This window comes from Dermacentor andersoni, chromosome 5 (assembly GCF_023375885.2).
Source record: "Dermacentor andersoni chromosome 5, qqDerAnde1_hic_scaffold, whole genome shotgun sequence".
Classification (NCBI taxonomy): domain Eukaryota; kingdom Metazoa; phylum Arthropoda; class Arachnida; order Ixodida; family Ixodidae; genus Dermacentor; species Dermacentor andersoni.
In genome coordinates this window covers 33,225,932-33,249,164 of record NC_092818.1, presented here as the reverse complement: position 1 = coordinate 33,249,164, position 23,233 = coordinate 33,225,932, and the positions used below count along the sequence as shown (strand labels likewise).

Genomic DNA, 23,233 nt, shown 5'->3' with positions numbered 1-23,233 from the left:
TCTTTCCTGAACTTGTGCATGATATCTTTTTGAAATTGGACTTGCGCATTTGTATAAATTAAATTCTTTTGTATATTTGATTTCACAATTATCCTGTAGTGAAACCAACTTTTGCATCTAGTATTTAAGCATAAGGTTATATGAGCATTTGAGCGGTGTACTAGCCCCATTAAACAATACCTCGCGAAATCACGTCTGTGTGTCTGTGTACTCTGAAATGGCAAAAAAGATGGTTGGCAGTAACATGGGACGCCCCACAAGCCCCGTGGGTGTTTGTATAGGAAACAGCCACCTTCCAAGGCAGGGATGTATCGCTTAACCACTGCACCACTCCGCTATAAGGGGCATGATGTTTTCACACGATCTGCGAGACTAAAGCAGAGAATGGATGGAGACGTATGCGTTGCCTTACAACTATGCTAATGCTTTCGCGTTCATACACGTAAGCAGCTTTAGGTGCCTATCATTTTTTTTATTTATTTGTGGCTTTAGCTGCCTTACGGCTTCAAGCACTGATTCGTTTTTTGTCGTCTGTGTTGTAATACTGATCTCATTTAGCTGTGGTATGGTTATTTTATAAGTTCAAATGCAAATCAATCACCCGTACAGTCTGTCAAAGATCCTGTCGAGTATTTGCTTGCCTATTGGAGACAGCTTTGTCTGCCATCTGCCACGAAGGGTAACTGTCACAAGCCTGCATTGCTAATGATTAATATTTATTATCATGTACTTTCATTTTGTATGTTGGGCTGCTGGTGCAAACTTTGCACATCATAATTTGCATTCAATAAACAAGAGCTAAATGCTGTGTTATAATTCGGATACAATGCGTTGGCTTGTATTCAGTGCTTCCATTTCAGCATTTTGCTGCTTTGTAAGCAAGACAAGAAGGCAAATGCATGCATCTGCAGTGACAAAACACAAGGTGACAATTGTATAACCTCTTGCCACTAAATTAATTTCAGCAAAGAACACTTCTGCAATTATTGTAGACATTTATTCATTAACCAATACATAATTGCAGTTGTCAAGTCACTTTGACGCTAACATGACACTGCAGAAAATGAATGCAAGCAAATAAACCAATTTACCGACATCACGGAAAGCAAAGCACTTATTTCTTGAAAATGGGTGCCTGCATGTTCACAAGGGAGGCACATAGTGAAACGACTTTGTTCATGTGTGGGACCAGGCTTAGCGGTACTCTGTTCCTTAGAATATGATAAATCTTCAACCTTTGGATTACTCTTTCTACTTGGATGCGCACAGAAGCAATCTTGTATGTAATCTCCATGTCGTGTGCAGACAGTTTACCGCCTCCTGAAATAAAAGGCGGCATGAGCAGCACCGCACCACTCCCCTCTACAGTTGTTCGGATGCTTGAAAATCCTTTGTCACTTAAAATGAAGTCCCCTGGTTTGAGAAGCTGCAGGAAGCCAGCGTCTTGTCTTATGAACGAATCAGTGTGTCGTCCTCCGTATACCTTGGATATTAAACTTATCGCGCCATTAGGAATTATACCTACTAAGACCTTCAGTGTGTATCCTCCTTTGTAATGTGAATACAGCATGTGCTGACAATCAGGATTTGAGGGTGTGTTTGTGCGGATCTCTGTGCAGTCTATTATTAAGGTGCAATTTGGATAGTTCTCTTTCAATGGGTCAGGCAAAGAAAGCTTGATTATTTCCCGAGAAGGCATGAAGACCCAGTTCTTCAGGGCAATGCTCAGAATACCAAGCGTTTGCCTAAACACCGTTGATGCTGTTGTGGCTGTAACACTAAATACTGCTCCTAGGGCACTGTACGTTATACCAAGACGCAGCTTGGCCAGGAACAAGCACAGCTTGTCTTCACTTGACATCGCATTGCACCTGTACCTTGGTGATGGCAACATGTTCAAAAGGGAGACGACTTGCAGGGTCACACCACACAAATCTTGCAGTGCCTCTTGCTTTCCCTTTAGAGACTCAAAGCCCCGAAATCCACAGTCTCGCTTCCAATTCCCATCCGTGCTTGCAACCTTCAGGATGAAAAAAACAGCATGATGAAATAAAAATGAGAAATAGGTACGAGAAATAAGAAGTGAAAAAATTTATTTGCACTCAAGTTCAAATAAATTCATTCATTCTGGAAATAAGTAACACCACTATAAAATGAGTGTTAGGCAGGACTAACAAAATGAAGTCTGCCCAATAATGCACGTAATTACTGTTAAATAAGAATTTGAATGCTACTAGCAAGACATCGTCACAATTCAGCACAGCAGATAAGGACCAACGTCATTATTTTCCAACCTTGTGACTCATTTCTGTGCGCACAACTTGAGTAGACGCCTCCGTTCCGTTTGTCGCTGAGAGAAGTATGGACAGCCTTGCCGGAGTCCTGAATCCCTCTGTTTGGCATGTCTGAAAGAAAGGGACATAGACATTGTTGGGGTATTCAGACAGCTTTTTGGTGCTTCATTAAGTAACTCGAAGACCAGTATTAAAATCAAATGTGTCCTTACAGCGTCTTTCCTTCGAGCACAATTACTTTCTTCTGCTGCATCATGCACCAACGGATCTGAATCAGCGAGGCCGTTATGCGAAGGACTAGCTGAGCATGTTTTCACAGATGCATCACTGAAATCCGTTATAGGAGGCACATCATCCAGAATGGAGGTTTCTGAATCCTGCATTGTTGCTCCATCAGCTGTGCTTTGGGATAGATCCTCATCTCCTGCATGAAGCTTCCGAGATGAGACTGCCCTGTTGAAACGTGTTTGCCACCTGCATTTAACAAACGCCAAGATCAATGCCAATCTTGTACAGGCTCCAACCAAACCTGTAATGAAATAAAAGCACCGAGTACTTGTCCATGCAGCCTTTGCACCACGCATGCAAACTTTTCATGAATCAGGCAAGTGTGACGACATATCTATTAGAAAACAAATTGCTATAGTTTCGATTAAGAGCTTCACATTTTCGCTTTCCTACCTTTGCGCCCTGTTCCTGTCAGGTGCCTTTTTTCTGCAGACGTGCGGAAAAATGGACGGGATGTAGGATGGGTGCTGTTTAATGTCGCTCTTGCAGTTGCCCACGAAATGAGTGCTGCAAATTCGTGTATGCTATTTGGGCAACCACGGAGTTCCATCGGGACTGTGTAAGAAAGAACAGCAATTGCTTGTTAGCCGCCATGGCACACGCAAGCGCATACACACATACCCGCGCACACGCTCGTACACCGAAGAGAATCACACAAACTCGGAAAATGGCAACTGAAAGAACCCACGTGTTCCTCAAGCATAGCACGTATTAAATGCCAGTGAGATTCGCAGTCCTAAATATCGCCTTAATAAAGCCACAATAATAAAGCAAACGATAAATTTTGCTGAAAGGAAGAGACGTTCATTCCGACTCGATAAAGCTACTTTCCCGACGCCTAAATTTCGAGCGCCGAGCATTTCAAAACGTGCGTAGCTTAGTTTGATTAAAGGAACCCGGCAACGCTTACCGCGCGACCACTTTGCTTGGGAACTTTGAAACAACGAAGCCTAACAAACACTAGGAATGAAAATGCAAAGTTGTTGCACCACACCGCCGTAGGTGCGCTTTCACAACACTAGCGATGCGAGAAGACAACGAGCATGCCATTACTGTCGTTGCGTGCATGCGCTGCGTTCCAAACCAAAGCGAAGAAGTGAAACGGTCGAAACATCTTTCAGCTAGGACTTACTTTATTCTCCTTACGGCGGTGATCAATGCTTGTCGCCTTTCTTTCTCATACGACCTGCCCGGGAATCAATACAGTTTCACAGGATCAGCGCGTTCCTTGGTGTTGTCTGCACTGTTGTGGCAGTCCACAACACAGCAGTACTTCGGACCGCGCTTTCGCTTCGGCGGGGCTACTTTTGCCATTGCGTAAACGCAACTTCGCGCAACAAGCCTTTTGACAACGTACCCAGCTAATGGAGCGACACCCCGGTGCCTCGTCTCGACTGAATAGCGCGGGCGCGCACGTGCAGTGGCCGCCTGCAAAATGGTTGTGCCTGCAGATGCGCGGGCGCCATCTATCCCTAGATTCGCACGGCTCGCCCGCTGGAGCAGCTGCGCGCACTCTCGTCGCGTGCCCTAACTTGAGCTTGGGTTCCCTATACTTCCGCTTCAGCCAACGTACGGACGGGTACATTCAACTTTTCGTCTCCTACGCTCTTCGAAAAATGCCTCTTGTCGCGCATTTAACAGCAGATGACAACGCAGACACATGCTTACAGCTCACGACACACACAACCCCCACACCGAGACTCCTAAACAAAGTAAAATGGCAACAAATACGCCAAACGAGCAAACAAGCAAAAAAAAAAAGTACCAGTGTTGCTTGTTAACTTCTTAATGTTCCGCTAGGTTTGGTGAAAAACTGAAAAATATGTCATTCGGGAAAAGCTCCTGTATTTTTTTGTTTTGCAAAGCTGTCAGCTATACACACAGAGTAATAGAATAAAGTACGTCGTTGCGCAATTGGCAATTGTTAGCGTTGAAACAAGGCTTTAGTATCAACGGCAATGTTGAGGCATAGCCTTCGAGATCTCCTCAGTTACGTCACATCGTTGCGATCCCGAAGGCCACAGTTTCATCAAGTTGGTCACGGAGCCAATGGAGCAACTGGCCGCGATTCACCACTGGTTTGGCTCATTCACTAAGTGCTTGATTTTTCAGTCACGCGAAGGCAGTAGCAAAGCTAAGCTGCCTAAGCAATGCGCTGAAGGTTATTATACGCGGCAACGATGGCGCGAGAAGAGGTGAGCGGCATCAATCGACAAATCTTGTGTTGTGGCGACGGGAAGGTCACGCTTGCTGATGCGAACATGAGTCTGCGTGAGTCGCGTCTCGGTCGCGATTTATAGATGAATAAATCACGCAAACAAGGTGACTATTTGTCTTCGCCCTGTTTCAAAGATTTTTGGTGGTGATAATTATCATCATCATCATCATTGTAGTATGTCGCATAACCTCTGCAATGTAATAGTGTAAATTTACGCGAGGTTGCCTTTCCGCTGGCTGTGTATCGATGTGGTAGTCTGCGTTGCACGTAGTAGACGATTTGGTAAGCACCAGTAGAATCCGTACCCCGACGTACCGATAGGCTCAAAACAAAAGTTCAAAAACCAGTTACCTGTCAGTATTCTGGATGCTTCTGCATGCATTGAGAAAGGCATGAAGGTACGTCGACAACACAGTCGCTCCTATTCCAGCCAGTTTCGGTTTCAAGGAGCCTGTCAAGGCGAACAAATTTTTTGCGAAGCTCCCACATGAAATCCGCTATTCAATATTTGATCGTTGGTTAGGTAGTATCGAGCACGGGTACCAAAGTACTCATTTCCTGTAGCCACCTATTGCTGATAATAAGAAAGTTAATTACCGTAACTTCACTAATTACGCACGTAAGTGCGGCAATCGCTCTGTACCTAGAGGCCGCCATTCTGTACAATCGTATGCCGTGATTTATATTTTGCAATTTTGAAAATTTGGTACAGCTAAAAAAACATCTTGTACTTCGCACAGTGGGATGAACCTCTTCCCTCCTTGGTAGTACAATGTTCAAGGTTTACAATGCAACACTTGCACTCAGTTCTTTTCAGGTCTTCCATTGCAGTTATAGCATGCATTGCAATAACCGCAATAATTAACATAAGGTGAACCACTCCGGAGATTGCGCATTTGTGGCTGCAGCGGGTCGATACTGAAAGAGTGAATTATTTTGCACTGGACATTATTCTGCACTTGAACGTACAACTGCCTGTGAAACAATTTTCTTTAATAATTCGTTCAAGCTCTGGCTAGCTTAATTACGCTGTTTCAGGATGTAGCCTAAACTGAGGAATTTCAGTGTTTTTTTCGTGTAAATCGTATGTCGCCTGATTAACTCGGTCCAGTTGTTGGCACTTCACAATAGAGAATCAACATTATTTCATCAATAAAAAATTTTTGTGCAGTTATCAATAAACATTTTGGTAAACTATCATTGCGCTGCCTCAATGAATGTCGTAAATTTGTGGAGTTTCTCTAATCTATGATAGTACAACAAATCAACAATGGAAATGCAAGAACCATGTTTCTAAGGGATGTTAGGTTGTAATGAGCGTTTTTGATTTAAACGTAGTTAAGAAGCGAAAAAATCTATGGGCACTTTGCTGAGCTAACCAGCGATAGCCGAAATCCTATCTATCACTGCCTCTCTTGCTGTTGTCTGAATTGTTCAGCCAACGGACGCCACCGTGGCTACGAGCATGGGATTTAATCACAGCCATATGGCTGCAAGATTGGTCGCCAATGTGCGCGCACCCCCACGTGCCCACTCTCACAGCGCTACTGGGATGGCACCGCCTCTCCTTGCTCCCTTCGCCGGTGATCACACCTTTCCTGCGTCTACCACAGACTGCGCCAGGACACTCATGAGCCACTAAAAGCTTACGCCTTAATACAAAGGTATGTCTCATTTTGTCCTGCGTTTCAGTTTTAACGGAAGACTCAGTGAAAGAAAACTTACAATAAAGCTAAGGCGATGATCTACACACAGCCGTAAGTCCACATGCGCCCTGATCAGAGTGGCCTGCCAAAGTTAGTCATGTGTTACCTAGCAGCTCAAGTAATCTTAACTTTCGTTTCCGCGTCCATTGTGCCTACGTCAGTGAGGAAAACGAGAAGTGCGAAGGCCGACAAATTGAAGGGGGCGGGAGAAGGCTGTAGCGAAGTGGTTAGCGTGTCCAGCTCTCAAACGTAGAACGCTGCGGATACAGGGGCTCGAATCACGTGGCTTGTTTGCGAAAACACTTTTCTGTGCTCTGTAATGATGACGAAGCTAAGAATGAGGCGGCGGCTTGACGACAATGGTCGCTGTCGGAGTAAGAGAATAAGCGAGCATGCAAAGTCGCTTCTAAAGCCGAAAGTATATTCACAGAAAATACAGAAAACTCATATTGACAAAAAAGTGATGAATAACGAGCGCGGTTGTTGAGCGAGGTTGCAGACCGATAATGTCACTAAAGACAGGGTAGCGCTCCTATCTCGGTAATTAGAGGTAATTAGAGGGAATGTACACCCGTGAACAAACGTATGCGGACCACACTGTCGCCGCGAAAGCTAAATTTCATTGTAATTACCATGCATAAAGTAAAATTTGTGACTACACTGGTATGTTTGCAATACCACGTTTGGACTGCAGAACTCAATATTCAAGTTGCTTTCACAGGCAGATGAAAAAAATGGCTTTAGTGTGCAATCTCTGGTCCGTATACTTATGCTCACGGGTGTACATCAACAGCATGTCAACTAGCGGGCAAGTGATACTTCATTAAGGGCGTTGCGTGTTTGTGTTGCGTGTAGCACGAGGGAGTAGTGTAAGAGATGACACTGAAGAGAAAGCGGTGAGGCGAAATCCGCGAAATGTAGTGGAGGATAGCCACATTGAACGTCAGCGCCATGTTGAAGAAAACCTGGGACTTCACTTGCTCAGGTTGCCAGAAAGGCTTGAGTGGTAGCATACCGTTGGGCGTATTGGTAACAACAGCGATAGACACACACTTTGCGAAAACGAAAAGAGGAATACGGCGGAGTGAGTTGAAAGTTATATTATTGAGAGAACTCGTATGGTGTATAAGAGAGTGAAGAAGACAATCAGGTTAGATGGACGGCCTTTTCAAGCTAAATAGAATAAGCCAACTCAAATGAATCAGTGTGGTCATACTTGTGTGACACACCTTGGTTGCCTGTCAATAGGACATCATGCAGTTACGGCGATGACAGTTTGCACTGGCTGCTTGAGAATGAAAACGAGCGCATCAGAGACGTCCGAGGGACGTCTCTACGGTACAAGATCACATCCTGAAAAAAAGCTTGCGAACAGGGACATCAGAAAATCGAGTAGTACGGCCCTTGTTGATTTGGTTCAGCATGAATTCAGCGTTTTATTCAGCATTTATCTCTGGTAAAATGAGTTCAAGGTGTGTTTATTTGCATTACAATGGCGGGCGTAACCAGGCAAAAAGTGAAAGCATTAGATGGTGCCTGAGTACTCAGTGTAGATTGCGTACGACATTGATAAAAAGAATACAACGTTTTCGGAGAATATAATTCGAAAACAAGTTCACTTATTATTACAGTGCAGTAGAAAGCAAGTGGCTCCAGACCTGTGGATGACGCAAATGATGAACACAAAAAAAACGTGTTGTAGGTCTGTAGTAAACTGGATAGTCCACTCGCGTCTTGGCAACGGGATACAAGTAACTCCTGAAGGTGGAAAGTCTAGTGGGCAAATCGGAGAGTTGGCTCTTGCAGAGATGAAACCCCGCAATGGACGCGATAACGCCACGGCGACACGCGACATTACGCCAACAAATAAAGCCATTTTTAAAGCAAGGCTTTTTTTGCTTCTTCCTTCAGCTTTTCCACTGCTGCTGTTGCTGCCTTGCACGCCTTGTTGGGGGGCGGCGAGTGCAAATACAAGGACGGAACGGGACAGAGAGGCATAGCTGCGCGAGAAACTCGCTTGGAGCTTTTCATCACATCACATGTGGACAGTGTTCTCTGGAGCTCCCTGGGCGTCGTTACACTGGCCTCTTTACAGCTGTAATTGTCTGTGACCCCCCGCAAATGCATTACAGAAACTGCAGCGCTTACCGGTCTACTAACGAGCAAGTCCTGAAGAGAGGTAAGTAGAATGGTAGAGAGGGAGCAAGCAAATGAGGCAGAGATTAGGCAGCGAATGGGTAAAACCGGCGCAATTGCGAAACAAGTGAATAACAGGCTTGCAACTTTTCGATCACAGATCCCTTACAGGGGGGATGGTCATGACAGGGAAAAGGCTATGTTAAGGAAACGAAGATAAGGGAACGCTACTACTATAGACACGGCAACAGTTGCGGGTCAAATGGAAGGTAAGGTACTGTACGTTTCCGCTATTTCTCAAAAACAAACACCATGCAAATTCGTCAAGTGGACGATTGACGCAATGCGTGTAGATGCAAAGCCACAATAAATCACCGTAGGGTCTACGCAAAACTAAGGAAGCGCTCGCACGTCAAATCAACGTTTCTGTGCCCGCCGCGGTAGCTGAGCGGCTATGGCATCGCTCGACGTCGTGGTTTGGATCCCTGCCACCGGAGCTGGATTTCGACGGGAGCGAAATAGAAAAACAGTCGTCCACATAGATTTAGGTGCACGTAAAAGAACACCAGGGTGTGAAAATTATTCGGGAGTCCGCCACTACGTCGTTCCTCATAATCTTATTATGGTTTTAGCACGTAGGGCCTCATAGTTCTGCGAACGCGTCTTCCGCGATGCGATATGCAGTGTGAAGCAATGACAATGCTCAACCCTCCCAATATTTATAAACAATGGCGCATGTCTCGCTGTATGTTGTGTACTATGCAAACAAAAAGCAGTGGTGCATGCATGGTAACATTGGCCATCAACCCGCTACTCTCGTATTGCACTAATTGATGATGAAATTATACATTCGCAGTCAGCAATACCGCTAACTATCATCAATCAAAGCAAGCAACACAAAAGCTTCGCTTACATCGATTGCCACAGTGCGTGGGATCCGCATAATTTTTTAGGCTGTGAATTTGTGTGCCTAAGATTGCCGCTCATTAATAGAATATTCTCACTCGCAGTGAACAAAAGCAGCTGTAGTGTCCATGGTAGGAGGGCTTAAATCCCATGGCCATAACATCCTTACCAACTTCCGTAGGATTTGTAGTCGTCAAAATGGCATATAAGTGACAGGGAAATCAGCAAGTTGATGAATGGCAAGATGACAGTAGCTTGCAAAAGACCTCAGGAAAATAAAATAACTTTTTGAGCAGCATGGTCAGGGGCCCGTGCTATGGTTTAAACGTCTAATAAAAATCGCCCAAATGTGAACAGAGGCCGACAAAACCGCAGGTATTTTGGGAAAAGTGAAGCCAGTGGAAATCTCAGGACAGTACTCGCCTAATTGTAAAATATTACTTCAAGATTAAAAGCCATAATATGGGTAGCCGAAATTCCGGACGAATTGGCTGTTGAAGGAGTTTAGCCGAAACCTGATGGTTCGAAATAAGGCGAGAATGTTAGCAAGTGTCGTAGAGAGGTCAAGTAGGTCCTGTGGCTGACGACAGCGCCAGGCAAATGTCAGGCGACTGCACATATACGCGAGATGCCTGGTCGTCAGTCGTTACAGGGTGATTCATGTATAAATTTTGGGCGCGGCCTACGTCACATTAGATACAATGCACTCCACCCTCATTCTTCGACGGCTCGTGCAGATTCTCACGCCATGACTATGCAAACAAAATTGTCTCACCCACCGACTGTCACCTTCTTCCAAGTGCCAACATTCCTTACCCGCGTTGTTGCTTAGTGGATGTAGCGTTGGACTGCTGAGCACGAGGCTGCGAAATCCTAGCTTAGCCACGGCAGCCGTATTTTGATGGGGCGAATTGCGAAAACACCCGTGTACTTCGATTTAGGTGGACGTTAAGGGCCCCAGCTGGTTCAAACTATAACGGAATCCCGCACTGCCGAGTGCCGCATAATCAGATCGCGGTTTTGGCACGTAAAACCCCATAATTTATTATTTACCATTCCTTAAGGATGTCCTATAGCAGAGGAGAATTATTAGTAGAGTTTGCAGAACAGAATATTATGCGGATAATGAATACCTTTTTCCGCAAGCGGGTTAGTCGAAAGTGGACGTGGAGGCGCCCGAATGGTGAGACTAGAAATGAAATCGACTTCATACTCTGCGCGAACCCTGGCATCATGCAAGATGTAGACGTGCTCGGCAAGGTACGCTGCAGTGACCATAGGATGGTAAGAACTCGAATTAGCCTAGACTTGAGGAGGGAACGGAAGAAACTGGTACACAAGAAGCCAATCAATGAGTTAGCGGTTAGAGGGAAATTAGAGGAATTCCGGATCAAGCTACAGGACAGGTATTCGGCTTTACCTCAGGAAGAGGACCGTAGTGTTGAAGCAATGACCTACAATCTCATGGGCATCATTAAGGAGCGCGCAATAGAAGTCGGTGGTAACGCCGTTAGACAGGAAACCAGTAAGCTATCGCAGGAAACGAAAGATCTGATCAAGAAACGCCAATGTATGAAAGCCTCTAACCCTACAGCTAGAATAGAACTGGCGGAACTTTCTAAGTTAATCAACAAGCGTAAGACAGCGGACATCAAGAAGTATAATATGGATAGAATTGAACAGGCTCTCAGGAACGGAGGAAGCCTAAAAACAGTGAAGAAGAAACTAGGAATAGGCAAGAATCAGATGTGTGCGTTAAGAGACAAAGCCGGCAATATCGTTACTAATATGGATGAGATAGTTCAAGTGGCTGAGGAGTTCTATAGAGACTTATACAGTACCAGCGGCACCCACGACGATAGTGGAAGAGAGAATAGCCTAGAGGAATTCGAAATCCCACAGGTAACGCCAGAAGAAGTAACAAAAAGCCTTAGGAGCTATGCAAAGGGGGAAGGCAGCTGGGGAGGATCACGTAACAGCAGATTTGTTGAAGGATGGTGGTCAGATTGTTCTAGAAAAACTGGCCACCCTGTATACGCAATGCCTCATAACCTCGAGCGTACCGGAATCTTGGAAGAACGCTAACATAATCCTAATCCATAAGAAAGGGGACGCCAAAGACTTGAAAAATTATAGACCGATCAGCTTACTGTCCGTTGCCTACAAAGTATTTACTAAGGTTATCGCAAATAGAATCAGGAACACCTTAGACTTCTGTCAACCAAAGGACCAGGCAGGATTCCGTAAAGGCTACTCAACAATAAACCATATTCACACTATCAATCAAGTGATAGAGAAATGTGCAGAATATAACCAACCCTTATATATAGCTGTCATTGATTACGAGAAAGCGTTTGATTCAGTCGAAACCTCAGCAGTCATGGAGGCATTACGGAATCAGGGTGTAGATGAGCTATATGTAAAAATACTGGAAGATATCTATAGCGGCTCCACAGCCACCGTAGTCCTCCACAAAGAAAGCAACAAAATCCCTATAAAGAAAGGCGTCAGACAGGGAGATACGATATCTCCAATGCTATTCACAGCATGTTTACAGGGGGGTATTCAGAGGCCTGGAGTGGGAAGAATTGGGCATAAAAGTTGATGGAGAATACCTTAGCAACTTGCGATTCGCTGATGATATTGCCTTGCTTAGTAACTCAGGAGACCAATTGCAATGCATGCTCACTGACCTGGAGAGGCAAAGCAGAAGGGTGGGTCTGAAAATTAATGTGCAGAAAACTAAAGTATTGTTTAACAGTCTCGGAAGAGAACAGCAGTTTACGATAGGTAGCGAAGCACTGGAAGTGGTAAGGGAATACATCTACTTAGGGCAGGTAGTGACCACGGATCCGGATCATGAGACTGAAATAGCCAGAAGAATAAGAATGGGTTGGGGTGCGTTTGGCAGGCATTCTCAAATCATGAACAGCAGGTTGCCACTATCCCTCAAAAGGAAAGTGTATAACAGCTGTGTGTTACCAGTACTCACATATGCGGCAGAAAGCTGGAGGCTTACGAAAAGGGTTGTGGTGAAATTGAGGACGACGCAACGAGCTATGGAAAGAAGAATGATGGGTGTAACGTTAAGGGATAAGAAAAGAGCAGATTGGGTGAGGCAACAAATGCGGGTAAACGACATCTTAGTTGAAATCAAGAAAAAGAAATGGGCATGGGCCGGACATGTAATGTGGAGGGAAGATAACCGATGGTCACTAAGGGTTATTGACTGGATTCCAAGGGAAGGGAAGCGTAGCAGGGGGCGGCAGAAAGTTAGGTGGGCGGATGACATTAAGACGTTTGCAGGGACAACATGGCCACAATTATCACATGACCGGGGTAGTTGGAGAAGTATGGGAGAGGCCTTTGCCCTGCAGTGGGCGTAACTAGGCTGATGATGATGAATAAGGATGTCCTTGGGAGTCGCACAACCCTTGAATAGAAAGAAGTGTCAGGAGTTGTGTTCGAGGTCCTTCAGTATGTGGGTAGCCATTTTGGCGTTCGATATCAGCTAATCAATATTGCGGCTATAGTATGTGTGCGGAAAGGAAACATGGTAAACAATATGGATAACAGACAAACCCCGCAGAATTACTGCACAGTAATCTGAAGTATTGGTCTTGTTTCACGCATGTGGATAACCTTGACAGGACAGCACTTTCACAACTAACTGGAAGTAGTGTATAAGTCATGCCCAAAATTGTAGGTGGTCCGGTGGCCAGCAATCGGGATGTAATATTGTGAGCAGCTTCGGCCATTCAAGTGTCGTGCTTTTTGGCTCAAGGTGCAAAACCATCTTATCCATGTATTCATTTAAATAGATATGCACATCTCGATCTGCAGCTGCTGCTGTAGCCCATGAGTGCAAATAGCAAAGTCACTAAAGAAACAATTAGGGGCGCCTTAACGAAATCGATAAGTCAAAATCAAAAGCCGTCCACGACGGCGTTTCTTGTAGACGCTGTGCGATGTTCGGACGTTTAGAGTATGTGCCGACTGAAGAAAGGCTGTTTCGGGGTGCTTCCGATTACCCTAGCTTGTTTACTGCTTAGTATCAAAAAACAGGAAAAGAAAACCATGTCAAAATCCCCGAATCAATTGTCGCTCGTTGCGACTAAACGCTTTTAGGATGATGAGTCATTTCCAGGCGGCGAGCGGCTACCTTTATCAAGAACACTGATTACGCCGGCAGGACAAACATCATAGAGAAATTCAATGCGCAGGGATAGCTTCTAATTATTTCATTTTTGTTTTGTTGACGTCACCACGCGTCACCGCGGGAAGATTGAAAAGTTCAAGGTCAGTACACCACGTGGCGGTACTGACGCGAACTAAACCCTCGTGTCCACAAATGCTGGATAGGGGCGAGGCCATGACCCACAACATAAACGACAAGATCGAGGAGCCCCCAGAAATGCAAACTCCGTGGATATATGGCTGCAGCAGCATGGCGTGTCATCTGAATGGTCATATCAAGTGTGATCAAGTGTCAACTGTCCAAAAAGTGGGCTTGGTATCATTCATGCTGAAGCTTATGAACACATCACTTAATGCAGCTTACTAAAGAGACTAAATGTTTGTGCAACTTTATTGAACTTGCTGCTTATTTGTGTGCATAGCCCACATTATCGTGTTGTGTGTAAAACTACACCTAATCGTTCCTGATGTTTACTATTTCTTTTGCATAAGTTGCTTACCTGCAAGTTTAATTTTATTTTTGCTTTGTACACAGTACATTTATCAATTTTTTTCATTTTGGTTTCATTCTTTGAAAACTATTTCCTATGCTGTACCCCTTATTGAAATATTTTTTTCTGTTTGTGCTACAATCTCGTGCAGTTTTCTGTGCATATTGGAACTTAAGTTTAGTGGACTATATATGTCACAGGTCTAAGCACGTAGTGTGCACACAATTGTTAATCATTAATATATCTACAGGTACCTGTGTATTCCCATAGTAACAGCCACTGGCAAATACACATTTCATGGGCTTGAAATCTTAAAAATTATAATGAAGGTCAGTATAGCCTATGCTGCATTTAGTTCAGTAGTAACTAGGCGCAGACTGATTTGGATATCTCGTGACCTACACAGGATGCCCTTTTTGTTGCATTAAAAATGAGGGCTCGTCCAGATGCCTTGCTATAATGTGGTATGCCTCATTGATTTCACTTGTAAACTTTTACGCTGGATGAAAACAGATGAACAATTGTAATCTAACATGAAGCCTTGTCCTGGAAATGTACGGCGAAGTTGGACGACCATACTGGTCATTTGTATGAAATATCGTGATCTCTTATAGACATGATAAGGTACCGGCCAATTTGCCCTATGTACGCTTGACCACAAGTTGAAAGGGATACAGTACACTGCCTGTGACACATACTGGACAAATTTGGTGGTATGTTTCACCGGCCAAGCCTCCCTTGCCTGCTTGCCTTTCTCAATTCACTTGTACACTGCTGTACATATGCTGCATACTTTCTTTTACACTGATTATATGGGCACCCTGAGAAGAAAGGCTTGCTTAAAGATACCACTTTAATTTGCCATGTGTCATTCAGGGGTAGTGTAGTCTATTCCTGTGATCATGTGTGTATTTGGCCAAATGTGCATGCAGCAGACTGGCCGGTGCCTAAACACGTGCCTAAGAAAGCACCATAATTCACTCACTAGACCAGTATGTTCGTCTCACTTGACCATGCACCGATGGGACTGGGGCTGCGTGCCAGATTTAGACTGTTCATCTGTTTTGTTCACCTACGGCAACCAATTGACCAACAATATTGCTGAGGAATGCCACATAAAAAGACTGCATCACAATCTGTTTACTGAATTGTCCGCAACCTCCGTGGTAACAAATTTGTTTCTTCGAACCAGTTCCAGGCACCTTATTTCTTCTCAAATGTTCTGCTTGACTTACAGAGCAGGTATGCAATCAATTTGCAAAGTTCTGTAATTCCTGACCATAGTTTTTGTTTTCTGTTTTTGAGATGCTATGTTGGAGGAAGGACACATTTTTAATTAAAACTTAATTACCTTTTTAATTACAATAGGGAATTGTTATCATTGCGTTTAGGATACACACAGTACGTACCCCCACTAGATAAAAAGCTAAATGTTTCGATAACTTACAACGCACAAATATGCTGTGACCATTGTATCTGGCCGTGACATTGTGACTATGCTCCAAATACCGCGATTTGGCAGTTATCCAATACAATTTACGAAAACAACTAGTAACATTATTGGTTCCCATGCAGCGGGTACTTACATGCATCATGATTATTGTTCAATCTCAAGCTCTCTGTGAGAAATTTATTATTGGCATATTAAGCATAGCACATACGAACTATGGCTAACAGTGGTTGGAATAATAATTTTGTCTACCGCTCAACAACAGAAGCCAGTAGGTCATTCCCTTCTTTTCAACAAAAAAATATTGCTGTGCATAGTGTGACGTCTGTATAGAACTCTTAGCTCATGGGTATTCTTACTAGCCTATGTTATAAATGGGAATGTGTTGTCATTGCAAGATGAGATTGATGTGTGACTCGGCTGTTGTCGTTTGGCGATACCTTTTGTTATTAGCAATGATATTCTAGTGCCAGGCACATTGGCCCAGTGCTAATGTCACAGAATCTTCGGAAAGTGAAAATATTCTCAAAAGTGATGCTCAAAAGCACTGCCCTTGTTTGGCAGAGTGGTGAGGGAGGTGGGGTGCTCTGCCACTTTTTTGTAATAATATTTTTTGCTATACTGGAATTAAACTTAGCATAGTGCAACAACTATATAGATGATTGTTGCATATTTGTGCCTGTTAATACATTGTGTGTGAATGTTCATTACACCTTTTGAAAATTAATTTCAATTGTACTTTCCAGGGATCCATCATCGCCGATTACTAGACGGACCGAATGAGGCTAAAAACTAGCCTTACCTAGCTATTTTCCTGGGAAGTGAAATAGCAGGCAATCATAAAAGAAGTGACTTGCAACATGTGAGCAGTAGCCAAAGCTCCATACAGGTCATGCTGGTTGTGGAATTTTAAGACAAACCGCAACATTCATTTGTTTACTTATTCATTTATATTTATTTATTCAGATCTCAAGAATGCTTTACAAGCTTCCAGCAAGGAATCAGGTAAAAAAAATATTGTTGCATCAATGTAAAAATGTTAATTCACGTAGCACAGGACGGTGATGAAACGTTTTAGGCAACTAGTCTGCTTTTGATACGAATTAACGAAACCTGCAAAATTTGGAGAAACAGCTGTAAGAATAACAAATCTTACTCATCAGTAAAAAAATTAGATCACATTTCTGTTGGACCTAATACAATAATTTATTCTCGCAAACTTGACATACCATATGCTGGTCTAATATCCAATCCCTGATTTGTGAGTAGATGTGCAAAACTCTCGAACATTGCAACAATTTCATGTAGTCTGTAAATTCATATAACAAACTTGTTGACTTTAGACAGAGCAGACGGAGTTGCACAACTGTGGTATCATTTTCTGGCACAGAGACATGGATTATTCAGCTTCGTAGTGGTATTTTTCATAAACCTGCCAACTAGTTCTTCCTGAAACGAGTAGAATTTAACTTTCTCAGATGTCACAAACTTAATTCAAATTAGACGTGTGGTTGTCTCCAAAGTATTTTTGTATTTTGGAAGTGTTTGAGTAAGAAAATTCTCAGAATTAACGGAATTGTGCAAGTTCTTTTTTTAAGTAATCTACAGTTGCAAACTGAGTGCGTTGTTTTCCTTCAAGTTTTGCTGTCTTCAACAATTTTTACTAATAATTGGTGCGAATGATGTAAAAACTGGTTTTTAAATTTTTATTGTACCAAGCACCATCAACTTTGGTCCCATAGTTGCCGAGAAAAACGATTTTACTGTTCATGTTCATTACGTAGGAGCTCCCGAGAGAAATATATTTAAGGCGTTGCGTGTGTCGGTCTGGTTAGGATTCCTCACCATAATTTTAGAGTACTGGCTCTGATCTCAAAATTCCTTCCCTTAAAACCAAATTCAAGATTTTGAACTTTGCTCGATATATGTTGTACTTCTCTATGAAGACCACTGTTTGCCACATTTTTGCAAGGTCTGCCAGCGTTAAGTTTACACATAAACATAGACTAAAATGCTGTTCGGTTTCTTCAGGCTGCCACAGCATTGCAGTGCACATTCATATAAGTCTGTTTTCAGGCTTCAGTATCCAACCGTTTAATGTGCACTGCTGGAACACGTAGTACTTTTGCTGTTTTAATAGTAAGGTTTCTTGTCCTAGCTAAACCTGTTATTGCAAGGTGTCAACCGTAATCAAGTCTGCCACTGATTTGTTTACCTCATGTTTCGTGCGGTTGCACTACCAGCTTGACCGGAGAAGCATGTTGGCAGCTGCAGTTCCGATGTTGCAAGTTGTAGTCTGAAGCATGTATGTAACATATATGAAGCATGTATCTAGTTTGAATGCAATAAACATTTAAAACTGCCTACTTTGTGGTTATATCACCAATTTTTTGCCACTGCATTTACTGTAGCCTTATTGCCTACAGTACAGCTTTCTAGAGCTTTGGTAAATTGAAAGCATTTTACGCACATCAGTCTAGCTTATATAGGCATTTGCCTGTGGGTCTCGAAAGCAAGTGCATAGAAATATTTCATAGAAATTTGTCTTTAGCATCTGTAAAGAAATTCCATAGACATGTTCTATAGAGATCTGTCTTTAGCACCTTCAAAGCAACTCCATAGAAACATTCTATAGAAATTTGTCTTTAGCATCTCTAAAGCAACTCTATAGAAATGTTCTATAGAAATTTGTCTTTAGCTTCTCTAAAGCAACTAGACAGAAATATCCTACACAAATTTGTGTTGAGTATCTCTAAAGCAGCTCGATAGAAATGTTCTGTAGAAATTTCTCTTTAGGACCTTAAATGCAACTACACAGAAATGTTCTATAGAAATGTGTCTTTAGAGTTCCTATAGCAATGCGGTGGCCAAATAATTTTGGGACTGTATAGGAAAATTTTATAGGCAAGCAATAAAAACAAAATAGAATTGTATCGAAAAAATTGAAGACTTTCTAAAAAATCCTCATTAAAATTTTTGCAAGGGCATGCCGGGCACCAAGAGCAAAGGCGGAGAAGTTGAGGTGAACGAAGTGTCATGCATGCCGGAAACAGTACAGGCGCAGACGTAGGACGTAGGCAAGACGCAGGGAGCAAGCAGGAGAAATGGTTTGCCTCGTCGCCAGTTTGTAGTAGCTTCGACGGGGTGGCCGGACGAGGTACCTACGGCATGAGGGCTAAAGGCCTGTCGCGAAGCGCCGCAAAAGAAAAGCCAAACTGCTCGAGTTGGGGACCGAACAAAGAATGAGTTTATTCCAGCGAGGGGAAACGCAGCAGGTACACTTACCGCGTTTGGCACTGAGTGGCGCCCTGATGTTACGATCCAAAACCGAAACTGGAAGCCGACACAGGATATCACAGCTTCCAAGAAATGTGCAGTATGTGTGCAATAGGTTTGTTTATAACTGGATAAACAACCTATGTGGAAAAGCGAATAACCAGCAAAGCTAAATCAAGCTGTAAGCGCGGGCAAATTTACCTACTGCGTTGCACAGCATAGTCCACATAGAGCTAAGGAGGAATGACGTGTTTGTTTATTTAGTAATTTATTAGGTGTCTACTTGTCTTCTAAAAGCCATTAAAGCAGGGATAATACACCGACGTAATTAGTAATTACAGTAGTTTTTCTGTAGAGCACATGCAATAAAAATAACATCTTCTGCAAGAAAGTTGCAGTCCAGAACGATATGAACAGACATAAACCCGGAAAGCGTCACGTCCAAAAAGAGCATCAGGAACATTCAAAGTATGTTTCTTTCTTTTTGACAGGGAATATGATGGCCCAATGTAAATAGTTTTCATGGTATACTCCTACTCGGGCTCCTTCGGGGATCTTTGAATAAGGTTTGGATAAGGACAGGAAAAGGTTGACCACAAATATTCCTGTTTCCCGACAAATGCCGTCTAAGCGAAATCCTGGTGGAGTGATGAGACAACCTTAACGCTCCCAAAAACAAAACTTTGCCCGTCTTTTACATTGCTGTCGAGAAGCCACACACTGTTTTGATATTCTCACGTTCTCCAAGTATAAAACAGTCAAAATGTGAGAGTGGTAGCTCGCCGCACAAGGCGTCTACGTCAGAGTTTACCAAAAAGGCTGCTGTCGAAAGTGGTAATGCCTGCTAGAAAAGGCTATTGCTGTTAATTCATGAAGTGCACTTTTTAACTTGAGTTTTAGACATTTCTAAGTTCTGCCTTCCAACACAACTTTCAATAAAGTAAAGCATTATTTACAGCCCACTGCGTATGTGCACAAAATTTGTTACGGAATTCTAAAGTGTGAGATCCACACTTACTATGAAAAATATTCTGTGAGTGGATGGTTTTTGTTTGGTTTCCCGCGATATTTCAATAGGGTATGACGCATTCTTATCAAGAAATACGATATAGTTTTTATCATTGCTTTCTGCTGTGAAATGACGCTTAGGCACCTGCACTTATCGCATCTATCTCTTTCATCACCAGGCAGAATTGGAGAGCCCAGAGACAGAGGAGCAAAGAACTTTCCGGTATCAACGTGCTGCTGAATTGGGCCTATATCCGTCGAGCGATGTGAAATACCACATTGACGAGACATTCTTGCACAGTAAGCTGACTCCAGATTATCATGCCGTATTTATGGCACTGATTCTTTCTATTTTGGCATTTGATTACTGCACCTTCAATCACAAAAGTCTCGACACGCTTACTATTGCGGCCCTAATTTCTTTATGCAGCGCTACTTTGTCGTGGAACTTCGCAAACCGCCATTGCGTGAGCCCTTGCTCGCATTCTTTATGAGCCGGAATATTTAAGGCATTCAAGAAAATTACCACCGTTGCTTCTCGACATTACATCTATTATAAAAAATTATTCCTGCGGTAGCAGAGGTAACCACAGAGGTTGGATAAACCGCCTTTATTCATGGCGCGACATCGTATGCGCTTTGCCCTAGCGGATTAGTCACAAAACGATTTTGAACGGACTTGCGCGCGGCGACGCGGCTTGATATCGGAGGAAAGTCCAGTGGAAAAAAAATTGCACGGGCGCGCACTGGAGCGAACACTCCTCCCATGGACTGCGCTCGAAATCCACTTTTTGTAGCTCTACGTCGGCGCGATGCCGAAAACATGCGTGGCCTAAATCTGCAACTCCACTCTAAAACTCAGGACTTCGTCCGGCAGCACTTTGCAGTAGGTAGTTGCCGCCTTGCATTGGTAGCTAGCAAATTTATCGATAAGCCCCTGCGTCACACTGGGGCGACAAGGGTGCCATAAAGAATAACCTTGAGGAGGAGAGCGAAGGAATGAATGACTTTTACAGGGACATAAATTGTGCCAGCGAAACCCAACCTGCTGCTAGACCAACCTTTCGCAAGAGCGTGTAGAAAATTGACTTGTAGTACATGTAGGGAATTCTCTACATGTCCTACAAGTCAATGTTCTCCATGTCCTTCATGCAGACAACATTGCTCGACTAAATTAAGGACAACAGAAGGCGAACTTCATCCAGCTAAGCAACAACACCCAGAAAAGCACCACGAATGCACTCATAGAAGAAGTTTAGAAGTTACGAATATGTTTATCATCTCGGATTGTGCGGCAGCTATTTTAGCCAGCCTACAACATCAACCCAAACCTTCATATGCGTGAACGTCAACAGCCCCGAGGTCTCCCACAACAGTATAGAGACTGCTTCTGGGCGTCTGTAAGCATTGCACATTAGCTAAGGAATCCGTTCGACCAGCCCACCAAAGCCGGTACTGTGTTTTGACACGAGAATGAGGGGCCACAAAAAGGCAAGTAGTTGAAAGACAGGAAATGAAGCCATCCAGATGCCTTTGAACTTTCCGTGTATTGCCAGTAAAGAAAAGGATGGAGCCCTGCAAGTTTTGGTTTAATATAAATGACTGAAAGAGTTCACAAAGCAGGACCTATACCCCATCGCACCCTGAGAAGACACATAGAAGCGGCTCTGTAATGTTCAGTACTTTTCCTCGAAGATTCTTGAAACGGAGTGCTGGCAAATGGAAGCCGGCGAGATCAGTCGAAAGTAGACTGCAATTATCACGCCGAACAACCTCTCGAGTTTAAAGTCATCTCGTTCACATTACGAAACTTTCCAGCGCGTCATGCACACAATTTGGCCTAACTTGAAGTGGTAGATCTGCCTTGCACACTTGGATGGCGTCCTCGTTTTGACACAAGTGCCGACGAGCGGATAAGAGCCCTTGGAACAGTACTAGAGGTCATCGAGTCATCCGGACTTGACCTAAAGTCGGCAACTTCAACCTTGCACAGGAATAGCAGCTCTTCGCAAGGCACGCCATCAGCAAGTTTGTATACCACCTCAACACGCAGGAGACAAATTTTATTGTCAATTCCCAGTAACGCGCACGGAAGGAAACTGTGCATAGATTCCGTGGCCTCTGCGCGATTGTTAAAGTAGCTTGTCAATAGCTTTCCCCCATTACCCATCCATTGACCTCCTCACTAAGCATGTCGCACTCGGGCTGTTTCCGCCAAGTAAAAAATTATGTTCGTCAGCTTCACTGTGGGCTATTATTTGTTGTGTCTGCTCACGCACTCATACATCTCTGGCCACTCGCAACGTCGGCACCATCAACGTCGCAGGAGGTTCCTGGATCACGCAGATGCGTGAGTACGCCAGTCGATGCAGTCGACACAGAGGTTGCCGAACCAGGCGCCGTCTTTTAGGCACCACTGCTAAGCTCCCTTCTTTGTCGTTACCCAGAATTCCCACCAAAAGTTATAAAGAGGAAATCCGAAGCACAAAAGTAGGTACAACTATTTACATGTTGAAAAGTTAGTGATAATTGCGCAGGCTGGTACAAAGGTTCCGGTCAACTAGACAGTCTGCCACTTCCTCTTCGTCTCTCTCTCGCTACACGGTCCTGTCCAAAGGCACCACAACAATATCGTTGAACTTGACAAGTAGTTGGCTTTAAGAACGTTCCAAAATTTTTGTCGTTTTGCAGCATGCTTTAAATGTGGAATAAAAATGTGTCCTTGGTTGCTGTTATTCAGTTTGCACAAGTGCGCATGTTCACAAAAGCGCGGGCAATCCTCCACATAGTATGATAACTTCGCTTTTAAGTGTAAATGTTTCTTTTTATTAATGAAAAGGTTAAGGCGTGTCGTAAACCATAAAACTTGCATTGAGAGTGTTATAGTAACATTATGGATGTTGTCTTTAAGGGATATCAGCTTGTCACGAATGAGAGTACATTTTGTGTTTGCATCATAAAGATGGAAGAATTACATAACCTCGACAGAAAAGGTTGAATCATCCCCAATCAGTGTTGGAGAATTCACTCAGACGTAACCAAAAATTCTTTCTTTCTATTTTGCTGTTTTATTCTGCTCGCATATGAATGACAAATATCACTTCTCTGTCTTTTGCGCTAAGACAGAAAAGCGATACCGATATTGACAAGGACAGATATTGTGACCTTCATGCCAAGCAGGAGAGTTAAAGATACGCTGTTTTGCTCTGTGGATAATAAAAAGTAAAAAATGGTATTTTCACCTGTGGAAGCACACACCACAT

The 23,233-nt window shown here is 43.5% G+C and overlaps 1 protein-coding gene across 1 annotated transcript in view; it reads right to left on the bottom strand.

Annotated features, from left to right (window-relative positions):
• Positions 1–1,114: 1,114 nt before the first annotated feature.
• LOC126519933 (uncharacterized) overlaps positions 1,115–23,233 on the bottom strand; it is a 36,188-nt gene continuing 14,069 nt past the window's right edge. The window contains exons 2-3 of the mRNA XM_072288300.1: positions 2,295–2,405; positions 1,115–2,020 (exon numbers count right to left, since the gene is read on the bottom strand). Of these exons, the coding sequence (XP_072144401.1) occupies positions 1,115–2,020; positions 2,295–2,405 (1,017 nt within the window). The remainder of the gene's footprint in view (positions 2,021–2,294; positions 2,406–23,233) is intronic.